Source organism: Natator depressus, chromosome 7, assembly GCF_965152275.1.
Source record: "Natator depressus isolate rNatDep1 chromosome 7, rNatDep2.hap1, whole genome shotgun sequence".
Lineage (NCBI taxonomy): Eukaryota > Metazoa > Chordata > Testudines > Cheloniidae > Natator > Natator depressus.
In genome coordinates this window covers 93682013-93705483 of record NC_134240.1, presented here as the reverse complement: position 1 = coordinate 93705483, position 23471 = coordinate 93682013, and the positions used below count along the sequence as shown (strand labels likewise).

Below are 23471 nucleotides of genomic sequence, written 5' to 3'. Positions count from 1 at the left end.
CTAAATCTTTGTACTAAAAGTCTGCTTAAAAAAACTGAAAATGGCTCTGCACGTCATTTAAATGAGTCACTTACCAACTGTGGTCTAGCTTCTAGTACAATAAATAGAATGATCTGACATTCTCCAGCTACTCCTACAGTACCACCTTCAAACTGAACAAAATGCCTTTAAACCAGTTGGTCTGTTCTACTCAAGTAGTCTCAAAGCAAGGGCTGGGCAAAACTTTTCAACAAACTTTTTTCAGTGGAAAACCGTAGGTTCATCAACACCAAAATGTTTTGCAAACTTGTGTTGATTTTGCTGAACTGTTTGTTTAGAAAAAACCTAAAAGTGTCTGAAAAACAAACATTTTATTTGGACACTTTTTGAAATGAAATGTTTTTATTTTTTGTTTCAAAATGATGGTATTTCAAAATTTCCTTTAATTCTATTTTTCTTTAAGTTCTTGAAATGGAAACAAAAAATTTTTATTTTGGCTTGAATGAAACAGTTTCATTCAACCCCAAATGATTCCCCCCTCCCCCCCCCCGCAACTTTGCTGAAAATTTTTCTTTTCAGTGTGACCTGAGACTTTTTTTTCCCCCCAACTTTTCAAAATTGCCAGTGAACCAAAAAAATTGTTTGCCCACCTCTACTCAGAGTAGTGCAACAAAACTGGTATTCTCAAATGCTAAGGTGTTTACTATCTTTCTCCTCCTGGACCCTGTGAAACTGAAATAGAATAGTATTATTAAGGTTTCTTTGTACATTTCTGACTTGGAAGAAGTAATTGCACGTAGACTGTAAATAATCTGTAATCAAAACTGTGCCACCTTCTTACATTTGACTTTCCTGAATGCTCACAGTCTCAACTTTTCTTGGAATACTGTTGCCTTCTCTAATTTGCATAGGAAAATTTTACATGATGTCCTTAACAGAACACAATTATATACCATAAGAGGGGTAGATACCACCTCTCAATAAACCAAAGAAAATTACCTCCCTAAAAAGCAGCATTTATTTTGAATTTTGCAGCATCTATCATTTCAGCAAGGCTTCTCTATGCTTGCCAGTCCTTTATATATTATTTTGGTATTCAATTGGTCTTTTAAAAACACACACACATTTTTGCCTTTATCCTAGACTCTGCTAAATGCCAGCAAAACTTTTTCTTTAAGAATGTGATTATACACAGAAAATTCAACTAGTTCATTAGGCACTAAAATTCCTTTGATATGGAATCCAATATGACTGACCCACAAAGCCCATTGATATACCTTCTATTCCAGGGGTTCTCAGGACAAATTTTTTGGTGGCCTCATACTTTTTCCTAAAATACTTAATTACCTTTAGGAAAAACAAATAAATATGCACGTATACACGTCCAAATCATTGTAATTTATTTATTGCTAGGTAGTAAATTGGCTGTTAAAAGTGGTATTAACAAACATACAAGTATCACTTTTCACGGCGTACTTACCTAGCCCCAGCAAACCTGGGGACAAATTAAGCAGGGGCTAGGGGCAATTGGAGTGGCGGTGCTGGGGGAGACATCGGGGGCCAGAGTGTGAAGCCCCGTAGCCAGAGCCCACTTCCCCACCACCCCAGGGCTGAAGCCCAAAACCTGAGCCCCATCACCCCTGGGAAAGTAGGGCACTCACCAGGTGCCTGCTCTGGTGTTGTGCCCCAGCTGTCTCCAGAGGGGGCGGGGCCCAACCTCTGCTTGCAGCCCTAGCAGCCAACACCAAGGCAGTGCATCCAGGAGTAACAGGGAGGGTGAGGGGGTGCTGCTTCTTCCCCTTCCCCACCACAGTCACAGCCCAGGGGGCTGTGGCCACAAGAGGAGCCCCTGGTAGATGCATGTGGCCATGATGGCCACATTAATTCCATCTTCTTCATTAAACTAGCTCTCAGCTCCTTTCTAATTTCTTCAACTGTCTTAAAGAAACTCTTGCATATGCTGGTGTACCTGAGCTGACCATGAAAAGCAGATAGGTGAGTTCTGAAAACTGAAATATTGTATTACATGTGCATAGAAAAATAAAGAAGTGAATGAAATGTAGTTCTTGCATAATAATCAGAAAAGTGCCTTAAAATCAAAATCATTATTTGATTACTTACATTTATAAGGTACCTATCATCACGGTATGATGTTAGTTTTGTGATAGGTCTAGCATGTACAATACAATGCGGAATTAGAGGTACATAAAAGACCACAAAGGATGGGTCATTAAAGTCATGGACAAATAATGTACTTGAATCCCTTGACCTTCAAATACCATTACTAAATATGAATTACACCTATTGCTTAGAATTCCAAATTTTTCAGACATGCTTCTCAATTGATATTGGAATAATTAGGGAACTGCATTTTGGTCTCAAGAGCAAAAGGTTTCATCAAGCCTTGTGATTATTTAGGACCACAGAGAGTCTGAGACAATTGGTTGCAAGGTAACACTGCAGTTTGAATTATTTCATCCAAAGTTTCAGCCGCTTCCTTTAAATTACAGTTCAACTCTGGTATTTTAGTGCATGTACAAATGGCAAAGTGGAGTTTCCTGTTTGTCTCCAATGACCTCCAAAAGTCCAAATCAATTCTGCTGTTTGTAAGCAAAATGATTAGATTTTCCTGGCTGCCGGTTCTGCAAATTCAGCCTGGAAGTTAAAGGTTAAACCGGTTTCTTGCTGGCTGACACATCACCAACAATCTGCAGATGGCACTTAGCCAACAATTCTGTTGATTAGGTACAAGCCAGAAAAGACTCTAGCTCTTCCAGTGATGTATTAGCTCTGCCAGCCATAGATATGACCCTGAATACACAGAGGATGCAAAGTAAGCATCCTACTCTGACAATAATCAAACTTCAAAACTCAGTTATCAGTGTGCTGTTTTATTTCCACATTGTCCCAAGTGACATCAGCAATGGCATTTTCTAATGTGTTGATAAATATTTTAATATACACAATGAATATTATTATTCCTTAGTTTATTTTATACTTTATATTTTAAAATTCTATATCAAATATTAATAAACCACTAGTTTACTTATCAATATTATAACTTTTAAAGTTTATAATAAAAACATTTATATATTTGACAGCTTTGCTTTATGCTTTTGAATGTTTCCCTATAATGAAGTGTATTGTTTACAGTTAAATGTTGTATGCTAAAGTTAAACTCGTACAGTTTTAAAAAATTAAACAACGTAAACATTCTGCTAAAGGAAAGTAAGGATTTTCATAACACCGCTTGAACAAAATATTTGTTGTTAATCATTCCACAAAACCTTACAACTGAAAATTAAAAGAATATAAAACATAACACACAAAGTGAACTTCACAAGTTAGCAATGACACTAAGGATCTGTTCCTGTCCCCAATGATTTCAAAGGAGTAGGACAATGCCCTAAGATTTAGGGAAGCCTCTGGATATTAAAGTTGCAAACTTGAATTTTATTCCACAACTTTCACATTCGTCATTGTAAACTACTGTGTCTCTACCAGTTAAACATTAATATGCATTCCACAATATTCTACAGCACCTTACTTAAGTAATGGTATCAACTGTGTGTTACTCTTGGAATGTTTGAAATTCACTGTATTGAGGCAGCAAGACCCTAAATTCTAATACTTCTATAAAACAACCCATTAAGATCTTTCCCTCAAAGGGTTTACTCTCTACTCTCCAAGAAATCATTTAAACAACTTCTCTGGACACTAAATATGATCATTCTAATGATTTACAGGAGTTTAATGCTGGTCTCAGATTATTGGGAAATTAGCAAAAATGATAAGGTCAATTTATAATAGAGCTAATGGATCTAATTAGAATTTTTAGAAGCTACAATCTCTCTACAGTAACAAGATTCTATTAATGTACAATAAATAGTACTGGCTTATCTCTTGTGGTATAAAATTAGCTTCTTGTGTCCCAGTTCTCATGCCTAAATAACCATCTTAAACCATGAGAGGTAATATGTAGTAACTTAGTTTAATTATAATTGAATTCAACACTGTTTACTGATGACGGACCAAAGAAACTAAGTAGATCCATACAGATAAGATGTTGTTTGGATATGGATGAATATACACAGCAAGAGCAAATTCTGTATTGGGGATTTCTGAAGAATGAATGCCAGTTTGATACACAGCCTCGCTTATTGATGATAAATCTGTGTATGGCATCTGGATAGGGTATCCTGTCACCTAGAAAAATATAGGATTGAAACTATAAGTACAGTTTGAAAGGATTATTTTATGAAAAACTAAATGCTGCATTATTAATCATCATAGCTTTATGGTTAAAAAATGTTCACATATCAAAAACACTATATGGTATATGCATTTGTCTGAATTTGAAATGAAGCATTTGATAATTCTTTTATGAGTTCTATCAAGTTGTCAAATGATTAAGTAACCAACCTCCCATTTATTAGAAATGTATTTTAGCTCTGAGCTACTGATTCAATGTCAAGATTATATTGTATATTCTTGTATCATATTATAAAACACGCCATAAAAGTTATTGCACTGCATTAAGAAACTTTCAGAAAAATAAAAATTGTTCTTTCTTTGTACTTATTAGCTATGATAACCTGAGAGAATGAAATTCTGGCTCCACTGAAGCCAAAGGGAGTTTTGCCATTGACTTCAATGTGGCCAGGATTTCATGCAGAATATCCAAATTTAAAAGTTTTGTCAGTATACATGAAAAGTAAGCAATTAATTAGGGCTGTTGACTAATTGCAGTTAACTCACGCAATTAACTCAAAGTTAATTGCGATTAAAAAAATTAATCGTGATTAATCGCAGTTTTAATCACACTGTTAAACAACAGAATATCAAGTGAAACTTATTAAATATTTTTAAGATGTTTTCCTACATTTTCAAATATATTGATTTCAATTACAATACAGAATAGAATCAGAGAGTATCAGGGTTGGAAGGGACCTCAGGAGGTCATCTAGTCCAACCCCCAATACAACGTGTACACTTTATATTATTATTTTTGATTATAATATTTGAACTCTAAAAATGATAAACAAAAGAAATTGTATTTTTCAATTCACCTCATACAAGTACTGTAGTGCAATCTCTATTGTGAAAGTACAATTTACAAATGTAGATTTTTTTTGTTACATAACTGCACTCAAAAAGAAAACAATATAAAACTTTAGAGGCTACAAGTCCACTCAGTCCTACTTCTCATTCAGGCAATCGCTAAGACAAACAAGTTTGTTTACATATTTAGGACATAATGCTGCCTGCTTATTATTTACAATGTCGCCTGAAAGTGAGAAGAGGTGCTCACATGGCACTTTTGTAGCCGGCATTGCAAGGTATTTACATGCCAGACATGCTAAACATTCATATGTCCCTTCATGCTTCGGCCACCAATCCAGCGGACATGCTACCATGCTGATGATGCTTGTTTAAAAAATAATGCATTAATTAAATTTGTGACTGAACTCCTTGGGGGAGAACTGTATGTCCCTGCTCTGTTTTACCTGCATTCTGCCATATATTTCATGTTATAGCAGTCTCAGATGATGACCAGCACATGATGTTTGTTTTAAGGGTTTCCTTCCAACTGGTCAGCACATGAAACAAACAAGTACGGAGGTGACAAACTCTTTAGTTCTGTCCACATATAAAGCTAATGCTCTTTGAATAGCCAAGGTATGTAGTTTATTTCTCTTCATCGTTGTGAGAGTGGGGCATTGGAAAGAAAATTGGTAAATAAATAGTCTGATTCAAATGAAAATCAGAAACCACTTTGGTAAGAAATTTGGGGATAAGGATGCAAAGCCAATTTGTCCTTACAAAATATAGTGTACGGAGAGTCAGCCATCAGATCTCAGAGCTCTGAAACCCTCCTAGCTGAGGTAACAGCTATTAAAATCACAACTTTCACTGAGAAATGTAACAAGCAGCAGATATCTGTGGGTTGGAAAGCAGGTCCCATTAATTCTGGGAGAACTAAGTTTTAAATCCCAGGAAGGAATTAGATTTTTAACAGGAGAGAATACTCTGTCCAAACCTTTTAGTAATCTGATAGTCATAGGATTGGAGAATATGGATCTGGCATCTATAGGTGTGTGAAACCCTGAGATAGTAGACATATGAGCTAACTGACAAGTCTTTCTCTTTTAGGTGTAGCAAGTAGTCTAGGATAAACTGGATAGGAGCAAGGAAGGAGAAGTGCTTCCCTGCCAGGACCAAACGGAGAACTTCTTCCATTTCATAAGGTATGTATACCTGGTAGACAATTTCCTGCTATTCAAAAGAATATTTTTAACTGCAGCAGAATCCTGATGATTAAACCGCTGAGCCATCCAGGCAGTTAGATGCAGACAGAGCGTTGAGGTACAGAGTCAGCTAACTATTAGCTAGAAAACTTTTAAACTAATTATTTGCAAAATCAGCCTTTAGAAAGTTCTCTAAAGCACAAAAAAGGAAGGTCTGAAGAGTTAACGCTTGCTCTAACCACTGATCACTGATGGTGAGAAGGAACTGAGGGGGATGGGGAAGCTCTGCTCCTTTATGCTCTTGGCAAGCAGCACAAGCGTGAGGAGGGTGCATGCGCTGCCTTTATGGGTACCACTATGGGAAAAAGCTCTCGGGCACTGGTGCACATACACCTAAAGTGGAATGGACATGTGCAGGCACTCAAAGAAGAACAGATTGTGCTAAAAGGAGAACTATCAGACTGGCGGGAGTTATTAGGGGAGTACTTCAAGGACTGGTCTTGGAACTGATTTTATTTAATATTTTAATTGGCATAAAAAATAGGAGTGTGCTAGTGAAATTTGCTGATGACACAAAGTTCAGAGGCATCATCATTACAGAGGAGGACTTGAATTTTATACAGGAGGAAATGGATGACATCGAGGACTGTGGTAATAGAAATGGGATGAAATTTAATAGTACAAAGTGCAAGGTAGTGCAATTGAGAAGAAGGCTTTCTGCTGTATGCTGGGGCCAAGGGGTCTTCAGCTGGAAACAACACAGGAGAAGAAAGACCTGAACATATTATTCCATCATCTGATGACTATGAGTCTGTTGCCCCTTTTTGACCTGGCTAGTCAAAGTTTGGAGTGCAAGTCTAAGTCCAGTTCAGCATCTATAAACTGGGTCCATTGCCAGTCTACCCTGGAATGTGTTTGGTAGTATCCGATATGCCAGGAACACAAAGTCTCCACAGGTCCCCTGACAGTTCATGTCGGGTTTCCTTTTTCCCTTTGCTTCTAATTCATAGGTGTGCCCTGGCCAGCTCATATTGATGGCTAGCTCCAAACCGCTTATCAAGGGCTTTTTTACCAGGTATAGATAACTCAGTCTCTTTTCTGGGGTAATTTCTACAGCACCATCAGAACTGGTGCTGCTAGTGTTGGCTGCTAGTAACTCCCTTTCTGTCCATCTTCCCACCCACTGATTTGAGCTATAATGTTGAATTGAGCCAGATAAACCTCCCAGGGAGTTTTCCCCTCAAAGAAAGGGGGTTTTGGTATCACTGGAGCTGGGACAGTCTGACCTTTCCCCTTTGGGCCTCTATGGGTTACAGACAGGATAGAAAAGAAGAAGTTACTGATGTGTAATTGGAAGTTTTTTGAGATGTATGGTCCCTATCTGTATTCCACTGTGGGCTTACACATGCACACAGTTTGCCCGGAGCCAGAGAATTTGAAAGTAGTGTCCGCTGGTCTGCACATGCATCCTGGCTCACCTGGTGCCTCCAACCAAAGGGATAAAGAGTAGGGTGGACTGACCATCTCTCCTGTTCTTTCTATACCATGAATCAGAGAAGAGCTGAAGCAGAAGGGAAGGAGAGCGGGTAGTGGAATACAGATAGGGTCCACACATCTTGAAGAACCTCCAGTTACAGGTCAGTAACTTCCTCCCCTTCTCCGAATTATGGTCCCTATTGTATTCCACTGTGGGTGACTGACAAGCAGTACGTTAAGTAGATGGGTGGTGTAAGGATGTAGATGGTAGAGCTGAGCGGAGGATTGCTATCCCAAAAGAGGCATCAGCAGAGGCGTCTGGCACCAGGGCATAATGTGTCACAAATGTGTGAGCACATCCTTATGTGGCCACTTTACAGAAGTGATGCCATAGTTGTTGTTTGTGCTCTTGTGGAATGAGTCCTTACCCTAGGGAAAGGAAAGGTTCAATAGCTGATAGCAGAGTAGAATGCAGACAGAGATCCATTTGGAGATTCTTTGAATGGAGATAGTGTGTCCCCTGAGTCTGCTATAGCAACGAATAGTCTTGGGGACTTCCTGCTTGGTTTTATTCTTTGCAGGTAAAAGACCAAGGCCTGCCGAAAATCAAGGGAGTGGAGTCTTCATTCCTCTGCAGGAGTATGCAGTTTTGGAAAGAACACAGATAAGTGTTCTTAATCGATTGGTTAAGGTGAAATTCTGAAATGACTTTAGGGTGAATTTGGGGTATAGATGCAAAGAAACCTTATCCTTATTGACTATAGTGTAAGAAGGATCTGCCATCATTGCTCCAAACTCGACAACCTTTCTAGCTGAGGTAATAGCTATGAAGAAAGCAACCTTCATGGAAAGGACAGACATGGAGTAAGAAGCTAAGGGGGCAGGGGAGGCTCATGAGTGCGGCGAGAACAAGGTTCCGGTCCCACTCGGAAGTAAGCTTCTGAATAGGCAGGCAGGTTCTGATCAGATGTTTCTAAAATCTGGTAGTCAGTGCGTACGCGAAGACTGAGTAGCCCTGAGAAGGTGGATGCTGTGCACTGATTACTGCCAAGTGGACTTGCAAGGAGCTGATGCCTTCAGAGAGAGGATATAGTCCAAGATGAGCAGAATATCTTCAATTTGTTGGAGAATGCTCCTTTTATGGGTACAAGAAGAAAAGTGCCTCCATTTAGCTAGGTACAGTAACATCTCCTAGTAGTGGCCTTCGTACTATAAGAAAGGATGTCTCACATGGCTGCAGAGCATGAATGTTTTAAGGATGATGCCCATCCAAATACCAAGCCCTGAGGTGGAGAGGATGCAGATAGGGTTGCTTGATCTTGCCATTCCACTGCGTCAGGAGCTTCAGAAACAATGGGAGGATGATTGGTAGTGGGGATGACATGCATAGGAGACTGGGAAACCAAAATTCTCTGGGCCGGTAGGGGGCGATCAGGATTACCTGTGCCCTGTCCTGCAGGATTTTGCTTAGAACTTATAGCAGGAGCAGTAGCAAAGGGAAGGCATAATTGAATGGTTCCAACCAAGGGAGAAGTAGAGCATTGCCCTGGGAGTGGTGACCAAGGCTCCTCTGGAGCAATATGTGATGCATTTCTTGTTTAGATCTTCTCATGAAGGCTCCAAGACTTGTTTTAAATTCTTTGCTGAAGCCTCCTGCTCCTGTTTTAGGTCTTGTTTTAAATCCCAGTGACCATTTTTGATTTCTACAAGCACCTCCATAATTTGTTCCATCTCAGTTCAACAGGAATACCAGCTCACAATTTTTCTCTTGGAACTAGATACTGCTCTTGATACCAGTGTTGCTCCTTTTCAACCTGAGTGGCACAAAGTTTGGGCCCTGGGGGTGTTCCAGTTGAAAGTAGTAACTGATGGAGTCTAGTATTTTCTTTGATGCAATCTTGTTTATTTACAAGGAAAGTACAAAGTTCTCCTTGTCAGAATGCAGGAGGAACCAACAACAAAAGGAGCAGTTTTATTCATAGCTTATATCCCCCAAGCCTGTTTAGCTAATACCAGACCCAGAAGCTCCTCTCTAGCTTTTTCCAGAGTCTCACTGTGCTGGACTTTCTTGCCCCCCTCCCCCCCCGCGGTCTTGTGTCTGTTCTTCGTTTCTGTGTGTTCTGTCATTCCCCATCCACTACCCGAAACAACACGCAGCCAAAAACTCCTGGGCGGGTTCTCATGCACTTTTTGCCCTAGGTGGGGGCATATGCTTCAGTTATGTTAAATGAAGGATGAGTTCGCACCTATCAATCTCAATGGTGTTTTAATGCAATCCATAACCAGGTTTCATCCAGGTCACAACAAGCCACCAATGTGACATGGCCATGGAAAAGGCAAATGTGATCCTAGGATGTACCAGGTGAGGTATTTTCAGTAGAGATAATGAAGAATTAATGTGATTGTATGAGGCACTGGTAGGACCTTATCTGGAACACTACAATTCTGGTCACTTAGGTTCAAGAAAGATTAATTAAAACTGGAAGAGGTGCAGAGATGGGCAACTAGGATGGTCAGGAGAATGGAAAGCCTGTCTTAAAAGAGGAGACAAAACTAGTTTGATTTGTTTAGCCTAATAAAACAAAGACCGAGATGGGATATGACCACTTTCTATAAATACATCAGGGAGTAAACACCAGGCAGGGAGAAGAGTTATTTAAACTAAAGGACAATGTTGGTACAAGAACTGGGTATAAACTGTCCATGACTAAATTAAGGCTAGAAATTTTCTAACCATCAGAAGAGTGAGGTTCTGGAACACCCTAACTTAAGAACATAAGAATGGCCATACTGGGTCAGAACAATGGTCCATCTAGCTCAATATCCTTTCTCTGACAATGGCCAGCACTGGATGCTTCAGAGGGCGTGAACAGAAATCTGATCCATCCCGTCATCCAGATTCTGGCAGTTGGAGGTTTAGGGGCATGAGGAGCATAGGGTTGCATCCCTGACCATCTTGGCTAACAGCCATTAATGGAACTATCCATGAACTCATCTAATTCTTTTTTGAACCCAGTTATACCTTTGGCCTTCACAATTTTGCATGGCAAGGTATGTCTACCTTGGAGCTCGAGGTGTAATTTCCAGCTTGAGGAGACATACCCACACTAGCTCTGATCAAGCTAGAGTGCTAAAAAGAGTGTAGCCACAGCAGCGCAAGCTATGGGAGAGACTAAGTGTCCCAATTACACTAAGACACTAAGTTCGTATTCCAGGTACATCCAAGACACAAATAGGTACTCAGGGCAGCTAGTCCTTGAGCATTTTAAAGTTATTTTTGTTTCTTTTTTATAGGGCTAGTCATTATTTCCTCCCTTATAATCTGCTGTTAAAATAAAGCAGTATTAAAAGATGTTTGATCATGAATGAGTTTCTGTATTCAGTGCTGCAGCTATTTATACACATGGCCTTCTTTATACTACACATACATAGTTTTTACCTTTATAGATATAAATTAATCTCTCAATATTGTTTATAATTTAAATTATACAATTAAATTGTTTCTAATATAAATACTAACCCAATAATGTTCCAGTAAACTTTCCAATTCATTTTCTTCTTTGTCTGTAACAAAGCTCCTATTTCTTAATTCTAGCTTGGGAAGAATTTGTCGTAGAAGAGCAATACATTGTCGATGCCACCGAGTTGGTTGATGAAATCGCCATTCCATTATTTTACTTTTTAAGGTCTTTTCGATCCTGCGATAAAGGTTATGAAATGTTTATAAATAGGGCTGTCAAGCAATTAAAAAATAATTTTGATTAATTGCGTGATTAAAAAATTAATCGCGATTAATCTTGGGATTAAATCACGCTGTTAATAATAGAATACCATTTATTTATATATTTTTGGATGATTTCTACATTTTCAAATATATTTTTATTACAACACAGAATACAAAATGTACAGTGCTCACTTTATATTTATTACAAATATTTGCACTGTAAAAGAACAAAAGAAATAGTATTTTTCAATTCCCCCATTACAAGTACTGTAGTGGAAATTCTTTATCATGAAAGTTGAACTTACAAATGTAGAATTCTGTACAAAAAAAATGCATTCAAAAATAAAACAACGTAAAACTTTAGAGCCTACAAGTCTACTCAGTCCTACTTTTTGTTCAGCCACTTGCTCAGACAAACAAGTTTGTTTACATTTGCAGGAGATAATGCTGCCCACTTCTTGTTTACAATGTCATCTGAACCTGAGAACAGGCCTTCGCGTGGCACTGGCATCGCAAGATATTTACGTGCCAGATGCGCTAAAGATTCATATGTCCCTTCATGCTTTGGCCACCATTCCAGACGACATGCGTCCATGCCAATGATGGGTTCTGCTCTATAATGATCCAAAGCAGTGAGGACCGACGCATGTTCATTTTCATATCATAAGTCAGATGCTACCAGCAGAAGGTTGATTTTCATTTTTGGTGGTTCGGGTTCTGTAGTTTCTGTATCAGAATGTTGCTCTTTTAAGACGTCTGATAGCATGCTCCACAACTTGTCCCTCTCAGATTTTGAAAGGCACTTCAGATTCTTAAACCTTGGGTCAAGTGCTGTAGCTATCCTTAGAAATCTCACATTGGTACCATCTTTGCATTTTGTCAAATCTGAGGTGAAAGTGTTCTTACAACAAACATGTGTTGGGTCATCATCCGAGACTGCTATAACATGAAATATATGGCAGAATGCACGTAAAACAGAGCAGGAGGCATACAATTCTCCCCCAGGGAATTCACAAATTTAATTAAGACTTTTTTTTTTTAATGAGCGTCATCAGCATGGAAGCATGTCCCCTGGAATGGCTGCCAAAGCATGAAGGGGCATACAAATGTTTAGCATATCTGGCGTGTAAATACCTTGCAATGCTAACTTCAAAAGTGCCATGCAAACCCCTGTTCTCACTTTCAGGTGACACTGTAAATAAGCGGGCAGCGTTATCTCCCGTAAATGTAAACAAACTTGTTTGTCTTAGCGATTGGCTGAATGAGAAGTAGGACTGAGTGGACTTGTGGGCTCTAAAGTTTTACACAGTTTTGGTTTTGGATGCAGTTATGTAACAAAAATCTACAATTGTAAGTTGCACTTTCATGATAAAGAGATTGCACTACAGCACTTGTTTGAGGTGAACTGAAAATACTGTTTCTTTTTATCATTTTTATAGGGCAAATATTTGTAATAAAAATAATATAACACTGTACACTTTGTATTCTGTGTTGTAATTGAAGTCAATATATTTGAAAATGTAGAAAAAATCCATAAATATTTAATACATTTCAATTGGGATTCTATTGTTTAACAGTGTGATTAATTGCGATTAATTTTTTTGAGTTAATTGTGTGAGTTAACTGCGATTAATCAACAGCCCTATATATAAATAATCATGTTTCATTACTTAAATTTAACAAAATTCCCCATGACCCTTTAAAGCATTTATTTTTTATGATCTGTCCCTAAAACTTTGTTTCTTTTAGATGAACATGGCTCGTATACCCAGAATTAATATTTACTTCAGGCAATTCTATTAGCAGGCCATTCTGAAAAGGTAAATTTGTGGTAGAAAAGTAATGGACTGTTGACCTGATTTCCCAAGAAGCTGAGCACCCCAACTTCCATTATGGTCACATGTTTTAGTATTCAAAAAGATTCCTACCTGTTCTGTAGTTCTTCTACCATGCTTCCATTAGTAGGGGTGTAAAGTATTACTTTTGGCTGAAAGAGATAACATCCTATCAAGTATACATAAAAATATAACAAGACATTTGGCCAGATCCTCAAATGAAGTGCAGCTACTTTGCATACATTGTCAGTGGAACATGTACATAGAGTAAGCACAGTTGGCCCTCTGAAGATCATCCCAGCTGCACACACAGAGTGGGTGGGTGGAGGGAAGGGGCCATGGTAGGGAAACGTACACACTGCTCCAATCCCGAGCTGTGATTTTGGCCCCATCGGGGCTGTTAACAGCCACGTCAATTAGACCAATTCGCTGGTTGCTCTAGTTTATATGTGAAGATCGGTCTTGCACATAACAGCCCCATAATCAGGGTAGTGCAAAGATGAGCTTTATGTCACCTTGGCACACACATATAGACCTTCCACAACCCCTGATTTGCACTGTGTGATCCTCAGCAATAGTCAATGATCTGCCCACTAACTTTTACTATCTTAGTGAAAATAGAGTTGGCACCTTAAGCAGGCACCTTTACCAACCCACTTTGTTTAGCTCTTATAACAATAAGGTGACATGGTTCAGTTCAAACCTTCTCTGCAGGCTTGGCTGCTCCTTCAAGACTGCTCAACACACACCTTTCCTCATAGAGTCACTCACAAATCCATTATATTCAGTAACTAGTCACCTGCATCTAAAGCAACATAGCCAACCCACTTAACCTTTTCCCAGCAGGATTTCAGCTGCTTATAATGGTGGGGTATTCAAGTAATTACTGCCAATGATAATTACTATAATTTATATCAGACAGATAAACTTTGAAAATTGGAGGAGTTACCTGTACAGTTTGTGTTTTTATGCATTGAAAATTGTGTGGTAGAAATTGTCTCCAAAAACCTTCCTTTGAAATTTCAAAACTTACGCACATTGGTGAACTGTTTTGCTGTGTATTGAACCAGACCTATCAAAACATTAGTATAAAATGTGGCAATCAATCTACAAAAATTGTTTTAAATTAAAAGATGTGAAATGTACTTTTAAATGTTTTCCTTTAATACCAAAACAAGTATATGATAAGTCAGAGAAATGCCATTATATAGTGTGATGGAGGGAAGCAATTGCACACTTATACTGACAACTGAAGAGGATCAGGCTTAAACACCTGTAGTTTTGGCTAATATTTCACTAATACAAACATAGGGCCTGAACCTGCAAGTCATCCATATGGGGAACTCCCAAAGAAGTCAAATGGAAAAGGAAGATTCCATATCTTACAGTAACTGGAGTTCTTTGAGACATGTGGTCCTTATTGGTATTCCACGGTGTGGGGGGTGCGCATACACTCCATGAGCCTGAGACCAGAAGATTTTTTCACTAGCAGTGTCTGTTGGTCTGCAACTGCACCCTGTGCACCAAAATGAGGGCACAAGGGGTGGGGTAGACCAACTGCCTCTCCATCTCCAGCTCCTTCTCTACTACAAATCACCTTAGGGAAGGATCCAAAGCAGAGGGAAAGGAAGGCGGGTCATGGAATACCCATAGAGACCTCACATCTCAAAAAACTCCAGTTACTGTAAGGTAAGTAACCTTCCTTTCTTCTTCGAGTAGTGGTCCCTATAGGTATTTCATTGGGGGTGATTCCCAAGCAGTATTCATCATGGTGGAGGGTGAAAGGAACCATTCTGCACCACACATTGCAGGATCACTGTACCAAAGGATGTGTCTGAAGAAGTAGTTTGTATTAGGGTGTAATGTTTAGTAAAAATATGTACAGAGCCCCATGTTGCCATTCTACAGATCTCGTAGGGGAGCATCTCCAAGGGGGGAGGAGTTCCCACTTGCTCATAGCAATGCAAGATGCAACCTGAGATCCATTTAGAGAGTTTCTGTGAGGAAATAGTTTTGGTTAAAAAAAAAATAAGTGTATGATTTGATTAAAAAGGAATTCGGAGGGAACCTATGGGATGAATTTGGGGTATCTCAGAGAGACACTTTATCCTTACGGAAACTGTGTAGGAAGGATCCACCATAAGGCACCCAAACTCATCTACTTTTCTGGTGGAGGTAACTGCCTTCAGGAAAGCCACTTTTATAGATAAATGGAGAAGGAACAAGGAGGCCAAAGGTTCACATGAGTGATTCATGAGTGTTGGCAGTACCAGATTAAGGTCCCAAATAAGTGTTGGTTTCAATACTAGAGGAAAAGTTCTGGTGAGACTGCTCAGAAACCTCACGGTCACAGGGTGGGTAAAGACTGAGCAGTTCTCCACTGGAGGAAGGAAGGCGTTAATCACTGGCAGACGTACATGCACCAAGCTAAGGAATAGTCCTGATGTCTTTAACGAACCAAAAGATAGTCAAAGATGGTTGGATCCCCAAGTTCTCTGGAGATCTGTGATGATGTTGGCACCAGATGGAAAACTTCTTCCATTTAGCTGTATAACATTTTCTCGTAGATATTTTCCTGCTGTTATGGAGAACAGTTTGAGCCTCTCCAGAGGATGACCCCTTTGTGTCCACTGTCCACCCAAATACCAGGCTGTGAGGTGGAGGGCTATTGGCTTGCCCTCATTCTGCAGGTTCAGAAATGGCTGGATGCGTATGCATAGATGTGAAGCCATCTGGGAAATGCTGATAAAACAAAACTGTCTTGGCCACCAGAGAGCCACTAAGATTATTGATACTCTGTCCTGATTGATTTTCCTCAGGACTCAAGGTATGAGGGGAATGTGTGGAAAAGGAGAGGCTCCTTATGCTATGAAATAACTGGAATTCTTCAAGATGTGTGTCCTTGTGGGTGCTCCACTTCAGCTGTGCCTATACCCCATGAGCTTTTGACTGGAGATTTTTGTTAGCAGTGCGCATTCAACCCATACATGTGCCCTACACGTCCTCGTGCCTCACACAGAGGATATGTAGGACTGTGTGGGAGAACCACCTTCAGTTTCTTCTCCACTACCAAGTCCCACAGAGGAAACTCCAAAGCAGAAGGGAAAGAGAGTGGCTAGTGGAGCACCCATAGGGCACACATCTCGGAGAACTCCAGTTACTGCACAAACTGAGTAACCTTCCTTCTTCTTTGAGTGATGTCCCTATATGTCCTTGACTTCAGGTGACTTCCGAGCAGTATCCTCAACAGAAGAAGGGAGCTTCAGAGCTGAGTCTAACACTAAAGACAAAACTGTGTTCTTAAGAGGAGCATCTGATCTAGAAGAATGAAGCAACATATAGCGCTTAGAGAATATATGTACTGAAAACCAATTTGCAGCTTTGCAGATCTCAAAAATGGGAATATTTTTGAGTAATGCCACAGAAGTAGAAAGTAATCTCAGGGAGTGGGCCAATACCATAGAGGGAGGTTGTAAATCAGCAGATTGATAGCAAGAAATAATACATTCAAAAATCCACCTAGAGAGCCGCTGGGTGAAAATTGTGGACTCTTTGACCTGTCAGCAATTGACACAGTCTTGGAGATTTTCTGAATGATCTGGTTCTGTCCAGGCTAGCTCCCTCCTGACATCTAGGATATGGAAGGCAGCATCTTCCCTGGTCTGCTGTGGTTTTGGGAAGAAAATGGGGAAATGTATGACCTAACTGATATGAAATTCAGATGATAACAGGTAAAATTTTTGGAAGTGGACATTAGACTTTGTCCTTGGAAAACACTGTAAAGGGAGGGTCTGCCATTAAAACTCCCAGTTCCCTAGTTCTTCTAGCAGAAGTGATGGCCCCCAACAAGATTGTTTTCATGGATAGGTGACAGAGGGAAATAAGCGGCCATCCCTTTGAAAGAGGGTTTCATAAGACATCTGAGTAAAAAGTTTAAAGTTAAAATCCCATACAGGGATGGGTTCTCTAATGTGAATTAAAGATTTCTTAATCCCTTAATGAATCTTGCAGTGGTGGGCTGAGCAAACACTGAGAATCCCTCAACCAGGGAATGAAAGGCTGTTATAGATAGCAGGTGGACTCTCAGGGAACTCATATATAATCCTGGACTTTTTGGATTCCAGTAGACAGTCAAGGACAGCAGAGAATGAAGAAAAAAAAGGCTAAAGATGTCACTGAATACATCCGTGTGGAAACCTTTTCCACTTTTGCAAGTAAGTATTTCATGTAGACCTTTTCCTACTATTTAAAAACACCTTCTGTACCTCTGCAGAACAGGAGGTCTGTACTCCTGTGAACCACTGAGTAACCAAGCCTTGAGGTGAAGAATTCCCAGGTTAGGATGGAGAGTCTGCCCAGCATCTAGAGAGAGAAGGCTGGGAACGGATGGAAGGCTCATCGCCAGACAAACAGCAAGGCAAAGGGTACCAGCCCTCTGTGGGAACATTGGATTTAACAATATTATCTTGACTTTGTCTTGCTTGATCTTATTTACCACCTTCAAAATCAGAGGCATTGGAGGAAGTGCACAGAAAAGGCCTCTTGTCCACAGAACAAGGAAAGCACCTCCCCCAGTCAGGGAGGACCTATAACTCAGCCCCCAAGCAAAATTGTTTGCAATTTCTGTTGGTAACGATGACGAAGAGATTCACTTCTGGAACTCCGAAAGTGAGAAAAATGTGCTTGAGAGTCTGAGGAGCTCCCATTTGTAATTCTGGGAGAACTGCCTGCTGAGGTCACTACCCATAGTGTTTTGTATACCCAGGAAGTAAACTGCCAAGATTAGGATGCAGTTGACTACGCATCAGTTCCATAGCTTTATTCCTTTGGCACAAAAAGAAGGGGATCTCTCCCCACACACACACAACTTGCCAGTTGTTATAAAACATGGAGGCTACATTGTCTGTCATGATTTTTATGGCTCTGTTCCTGATTAAAGGCAGGAAATGGATACTGGCATTCCTGACAGCCCTCAGCTCCAGGAGTTTGAGGAGTAACTGTGTCTCCTGGGTAGATCATTTGCCCTGAATGGTGTGAATCCCTAAATGTGGCCACCAGAGATGCATCTGTCATTACGCTGATGGAAGGGGAAGGTTGGATGAATGGCACATCTGTGTAGACATTGTCGGGGTCTTTCCACCAATTGAGAGAGTCTTCTACTTGATGAGGGACTGACACCAGCTTTTTCAGGCTGTTTGTTTGAAATATGAACTGTTCTGAGCCAGGGAAGCAACAAAGACATAACATAGCATGTTGAGTCACACAGGTACAAGCTGCCATGTGTCCGAGTAACTGAAGGCAATTTTTTGTTGATGTCTATGGACTGATTTGAATTTTTGATACAAGGTTTGTTAATATCATGAACCTGCATCTAGGGAGGCCTCTATGAACTCTATACTTTGTACCAATCTCAGAATGGATTTCTTGATGTTCAGTTGTAGTCCTAACTTGTGGAACAAAGACATTGCTGTCTTTATGGTGCAGAGGAACTACTGAGGAACCCATTCCTGCAGTGGGTATTTCTTGAGATGCTAAGTGCTCTTGCCTCTCGCTGAAGTCAAGACTTGAGGGCATTAAGAACACTGCAGGATCAGACCCATACTTTAAGAATCTGCAGTACAGATTTGAAGTGTTTAGCACACTCCAAAATAAAATAATAATAATGCTCTTAAAGAAACAATACACTTTCATGTAGTAGTCTGCAATCTGCTTTATAAACTCCTATGTACAGTACCTGAAGTTGTTCTTATCCCATGGTTTATCATAGTAGTAATATATCTTCCTCTCTATTTAATTATTGAAAATTTAAAGAGATAATACATAATTAAAATATCCTATTCTCCACCATTGTGGAAGGTGGTGCAGATGAAACATATGATGCAGAATCATAACAAAATGTTTGGGATCTCACAGATTCAGTCATACCAAAATACTAGACAGCATTTAAAGACCGGAGTAGAACCATATTAGTTTCTATACAGTAGTAACATACTGAATACTAGTTAGCTAGCAAAGCAGCAAAGTTTTGCTGTCTCTAAAATGATATAAACATCCTGAATCCTATTCTTTGTAAATTCTACATTACTTTATTTGATCCCTTAAAATATTACCTAATACTTTGTCTACAACTAACATGACACTATTTCTTGTATCTTTTGGTTTAATTTTACATACTTACGTTTTCCCAATTGATTAAGCAGTCAACACTCTGTAAGGGACAAAATGTATCAAACTGTTTATAACACTGTCCATTCAAGGGATTCCAAAGGAAATATTCTTCATTTTCATGAGTTAATACATATGCCACTTTTCCCTACCAACAAAAAGTAGATGTCATCAATTTTATATATATACACAATTCCAATGAAGAAAGTAAAATTAGCTTCCAATATTTACTTTTCCTCAGTCTTTTACAAATAGTTTATTTTTCTTTAGTGAAAGGTGCCAGACTGACATTCCAAGAGATTGTAGTCTTCTGTTTATTGAAAGAACAGGTGTGGCAAGGGCAAGTTTACCCAATGCTGCCTCATGAATATTTCTCTATCTTGTGAAAATAGGGCCTAATCTTACAAGCCTCACATAGATATTCACTTTGATTTCAAATATGAATGCTGCCTGTGACCAGATTAGGAGAGACTGAAAAAAATGGGGCTGGTTAAAGAGGAGATGAATAAGAGGACACACTAGAGATATGTAAAACAACAAATGTAATAGAGAAGGCAAACTGGGTGGTGTCTTATTTAATTTTTCTCATCATAAGAATAAAGGGCCATTCAGTGAAAATGAAAAGCAACAAATTTAAAACTGATTAAATAAATACTTTTACATAATTAAGCTGTGGAACTCATTTTCACCAATGTCATTGAGGCCAAGAGCGTAGTAGGATTAAACATTTACTTAGATGATGAAATCATCCAGGCTGCAAACCAATCTCTAACTAATGGGGAGCTAGGAAGAAATGTTTATTAAGGAAAACTATTCCATAGTTGTCCACAATTGGGTTTAATGGACCTTTCTCTTAGCAAGTAGTACTGGCCACTGTGGAAGACAGGATGTTGGACAAGCACCATTGGTCTGATATGGCATGGCAATCCTGATGTTTCCAATATTTTTGTCTTGGTATGTTATTGACTACATATTTTATTCTCTTTAGCACATTACATTGTTTATGCTGTTGTGGGGGTGAAACCAATGAAGATTTAAACATTTTTTAAATTATGGCACTTACTTCTAACACTGATGTTCCCAACAGTACCCATGCTTTTTTCCCAAAATACAGAAGGTAGTTACACAGAAGCACTGCATGCTCTTCTTTATTTCCAACAGCCAAATTGATGCAGTGCTAAATGCAAAATAGTAAAGAATAAGCTATTTACTAGAAATGCTATGCTGTCATCTCCCCATCTAGTCATAGAATGCAGAGCGGAAGCCAAGGAGATTGCCAATGACAGCACGCTCCTCAGAAAACTGTCTATTGGTAGAAGAGGGACGCTGAGACATAACATGGGTATATCTGGATTCTGAAGGTTTTGGAGACAGTCTTGCCTTGCCTCCTATGTAAATCTCCTTCCTCCCACCCTACTCACTGAGGGAGGATTTCTCACAAAATCCACATGATTTAGCTTGTGAAGTTTCCTGAGAGCTCATTCCCCCTTTTATGGATTTGACCGGGCTAAGGGATGACATGAGGCTTAATCTGTGGTTGGCAAGCAGTCAAGATTTGGCTTTTTGCTCTGTAAACCAAATATTTTCCATGCAGAATTTTAATGCACGTAAAACAGATTATTTCAACAATCTATTAACTCATCTACATCTATTATTTAATGTGATTATTACCTCTGATGTCATCCAAACATCAACATCAGCATTTTCATTCAATGTATCTGATACGCAAGGAATTAAAGACACAAATCGAGAAATAAGATCCTATAAATGAAATAGGAATATATGTAAATACCAAGGCGCACATGTCATAAATATCTACTGAATAGATCTTAATTTTGGATTATTAAAAATATAAAACTACAGTTAATCTAAGTTTCTTGTCATGCTATCAAGAATTACTAAGGTAATAAATATGAGCCTCTATAGCAGCTACAAAGAAAAAAAATATAAATTATTATAGTAATTCAGGAATGTCAGACTAATTTCAGCAGTTCTGAATGTTCTTACTGTATGACAGAAAAACTCATACTTACAAAAGTTGCATTAGGATCATCAGGATACATATCTAGTAGCAGCTGTGGCGGATTTAGTGCCCTAATATATTTTGTTACTAAAGTATTTCTTCCTTCATTGTCAAAAACAGAGGTTGTTATTCTTCTTTTTGGAAATTTTGCCTTGCAATTTTTTTTAAAAATGCATGCTCTTTGTAAAAGTGTTTCATCTTCACGATCTGCAAACTAGAATCATAATTACAGTTACAATGTTAATATTTCTGATTTTAAAATACAAAATACCTCAAAAAAAGTACCATTTGCTTTAAGAAATAAATTTACCCTACTCTGCAAGTCTTCATTTAGATGATGCACATTAAGTATAAATGCCAACCTTATCTGATTCTGAATCATTTTCAACAGAAGATAGCTGAGGTTCAATTGTAGCAAAGATGGTTAAAAAGGTATATTCTTTTAAATTCTGTCCACAATGCTCTTCTTTAGGAGATACACAGGTCTTGCTCCAAGTATATCCAAGCAAAACTGGTGGCGTATTTACTTGAAATGTACCACAGATCTGTGAACATATTTAGATGATTATATTAGGTAAAACAAACAAACTACAGTGCAAGAGATGTTATAACAAAATATAAAGGTAATCATGATCCAAATTATATCATGTGCAATAAAAGGAAATAAACCTAATTTTTATGCTTTTTTCACAGGGATTCCACTCACTAGATTCTGGATAAGGGCAACAATCCTCAAATTTTAAACGGGAGAACCTTTTGGGGGGTTCTCCAGGAAGTCATACCCTGTGCCAAGTTAAAGAACAGATGGTGCCCCTACCTGTGGAAACAGTCTTACACCATGAATGCTTCAGTCCCACGAAAATATACAGGGAAATTTAGAACAACACACTTAACCTAATACCAGCAATGCTTAAAATCTAAGGAGCTAGGAGAATACAAAGTGCGGGTGAAAAAAATCATACAGAAGATGTGTCGTTCACTTTAAACAGTTTAAATAACAGAAGATTGTAAAAATGGCTGGTTAAACAACTTTACTGCAAATACAATTATAATATAGCACCCCTTAGCCCAATCTTCCCACACAAAACCCTATGCAAAACTAACTCTCAATACATGATATATATTAATTAGGACTACTGACTATTTAATTACAAAAAAACTCAGTCTTAAGCCTACAGAAAGTTGGGCTTCTCATAGGCAGTAGGACTTGTTTCAACAGGTAAGGCACACCAATGATGGGGTAGGAGGAAGGGTAAACAAAACAGCAAAACGGTGAAGATCTCGTAGGAGACACTTGTAGGACTGACTTAGCTGTCCTGAGTAGGCCCAAGTTAAGACATGACATACCTGAACTAGTAACTGCTGAACAAGCCCCAACAAGTAATTCTGAAACAACTAACTATTGTGAATAAAAAAGGGAGCCAAACTAACTAGACTAACTATTGTGGGTATGTTTGTAGTAAACAAAGTAAATAGAAACAACCTGAACTGATAAGCTTGCCTTATGCTATCTGCAAAGCAATTGGTCTTTACGCGCAAGAAGTATAGATGTTAGTAGCTAGGAAAGATGTCTATAAACTGTGTGATGCATGACATGAATTGGAATTGTGGTATCACCCTGTATCTAAACCCCCTTCATCTGGGCCTGGCCAGCATCATCAGAGAGCTGTTACATGCCTATTAAAGTAACCTGTGTGACGAGCAGGTGTTTGAGTTTTTGGATCCCAGAGAACTGGATGAAATGTTCTCCCAGAAATGGACGAGGTGTTCTGGATAAGCTGAGTGGAAAGGTCTCTGAGGGAATCCCAACATTACTGAGTCTCTGGATGAGAGCAAGGTTGTGTAGTGTACTCTAAACCATAGCAAGAGGCTTCCCAGATCTGTTCACAGTTTATATCTTTCCTGGATGGTGAGTAGGAACTCAGGTGCTTCTAAAATAGGTAGGATCGGGTAGTCACTCTGTCTCTCTTCTCTAGGTCCCTACTATGGCATTTTCCCATAGTCCTCCCAAGAAATAACAA

At 39.0% G+C, this 23471-nt stretch overlaps 1 protein-coding gene across 1 annotated transcript in view; it reads right to left on the bottom strand.

The window, feature by feature from the left end:
• Positions 1-3996: 3996 nt before the first annotated feature.
• CC2D2B (coiled-coil and C2 domain containing 2B) overlaps positions 3997-23471 on the bottom strand; it is a 102001-nt gene continuing 82526 nt past the window's right edge. The window contains exons 27-35 of the mRNA XM_074960003.1: positions 21813-21995; positions 21461-21664; positions 21099-21188; positions 20491-20604; positions 19441-19575; positions 14212-14334; positions 13356-13414; positions 11224-11401; positions 3997-4185 (exon numbers count right to left, since the gene is read on the bottom strand). Coding sequence (XP_074816104.1) covers positions 3997-4185; positions 11224-11401; positions 13356-13414; positions 14212-14334; positions 19441-19575; positions 20491-20604; positions 21099-21188; positions 21461-21664; positions 21813-21995 — 1275 coding nt within the window. The remainder of the gene's footprint in view (positions 4186-11223; positions 11402-13355; positions 13415-14211; positions 14335-19440; positions 19576-20490; positions 20605-21098; positions 21189-21460; positions 21665-21812; positions 21996-23471) is intronic.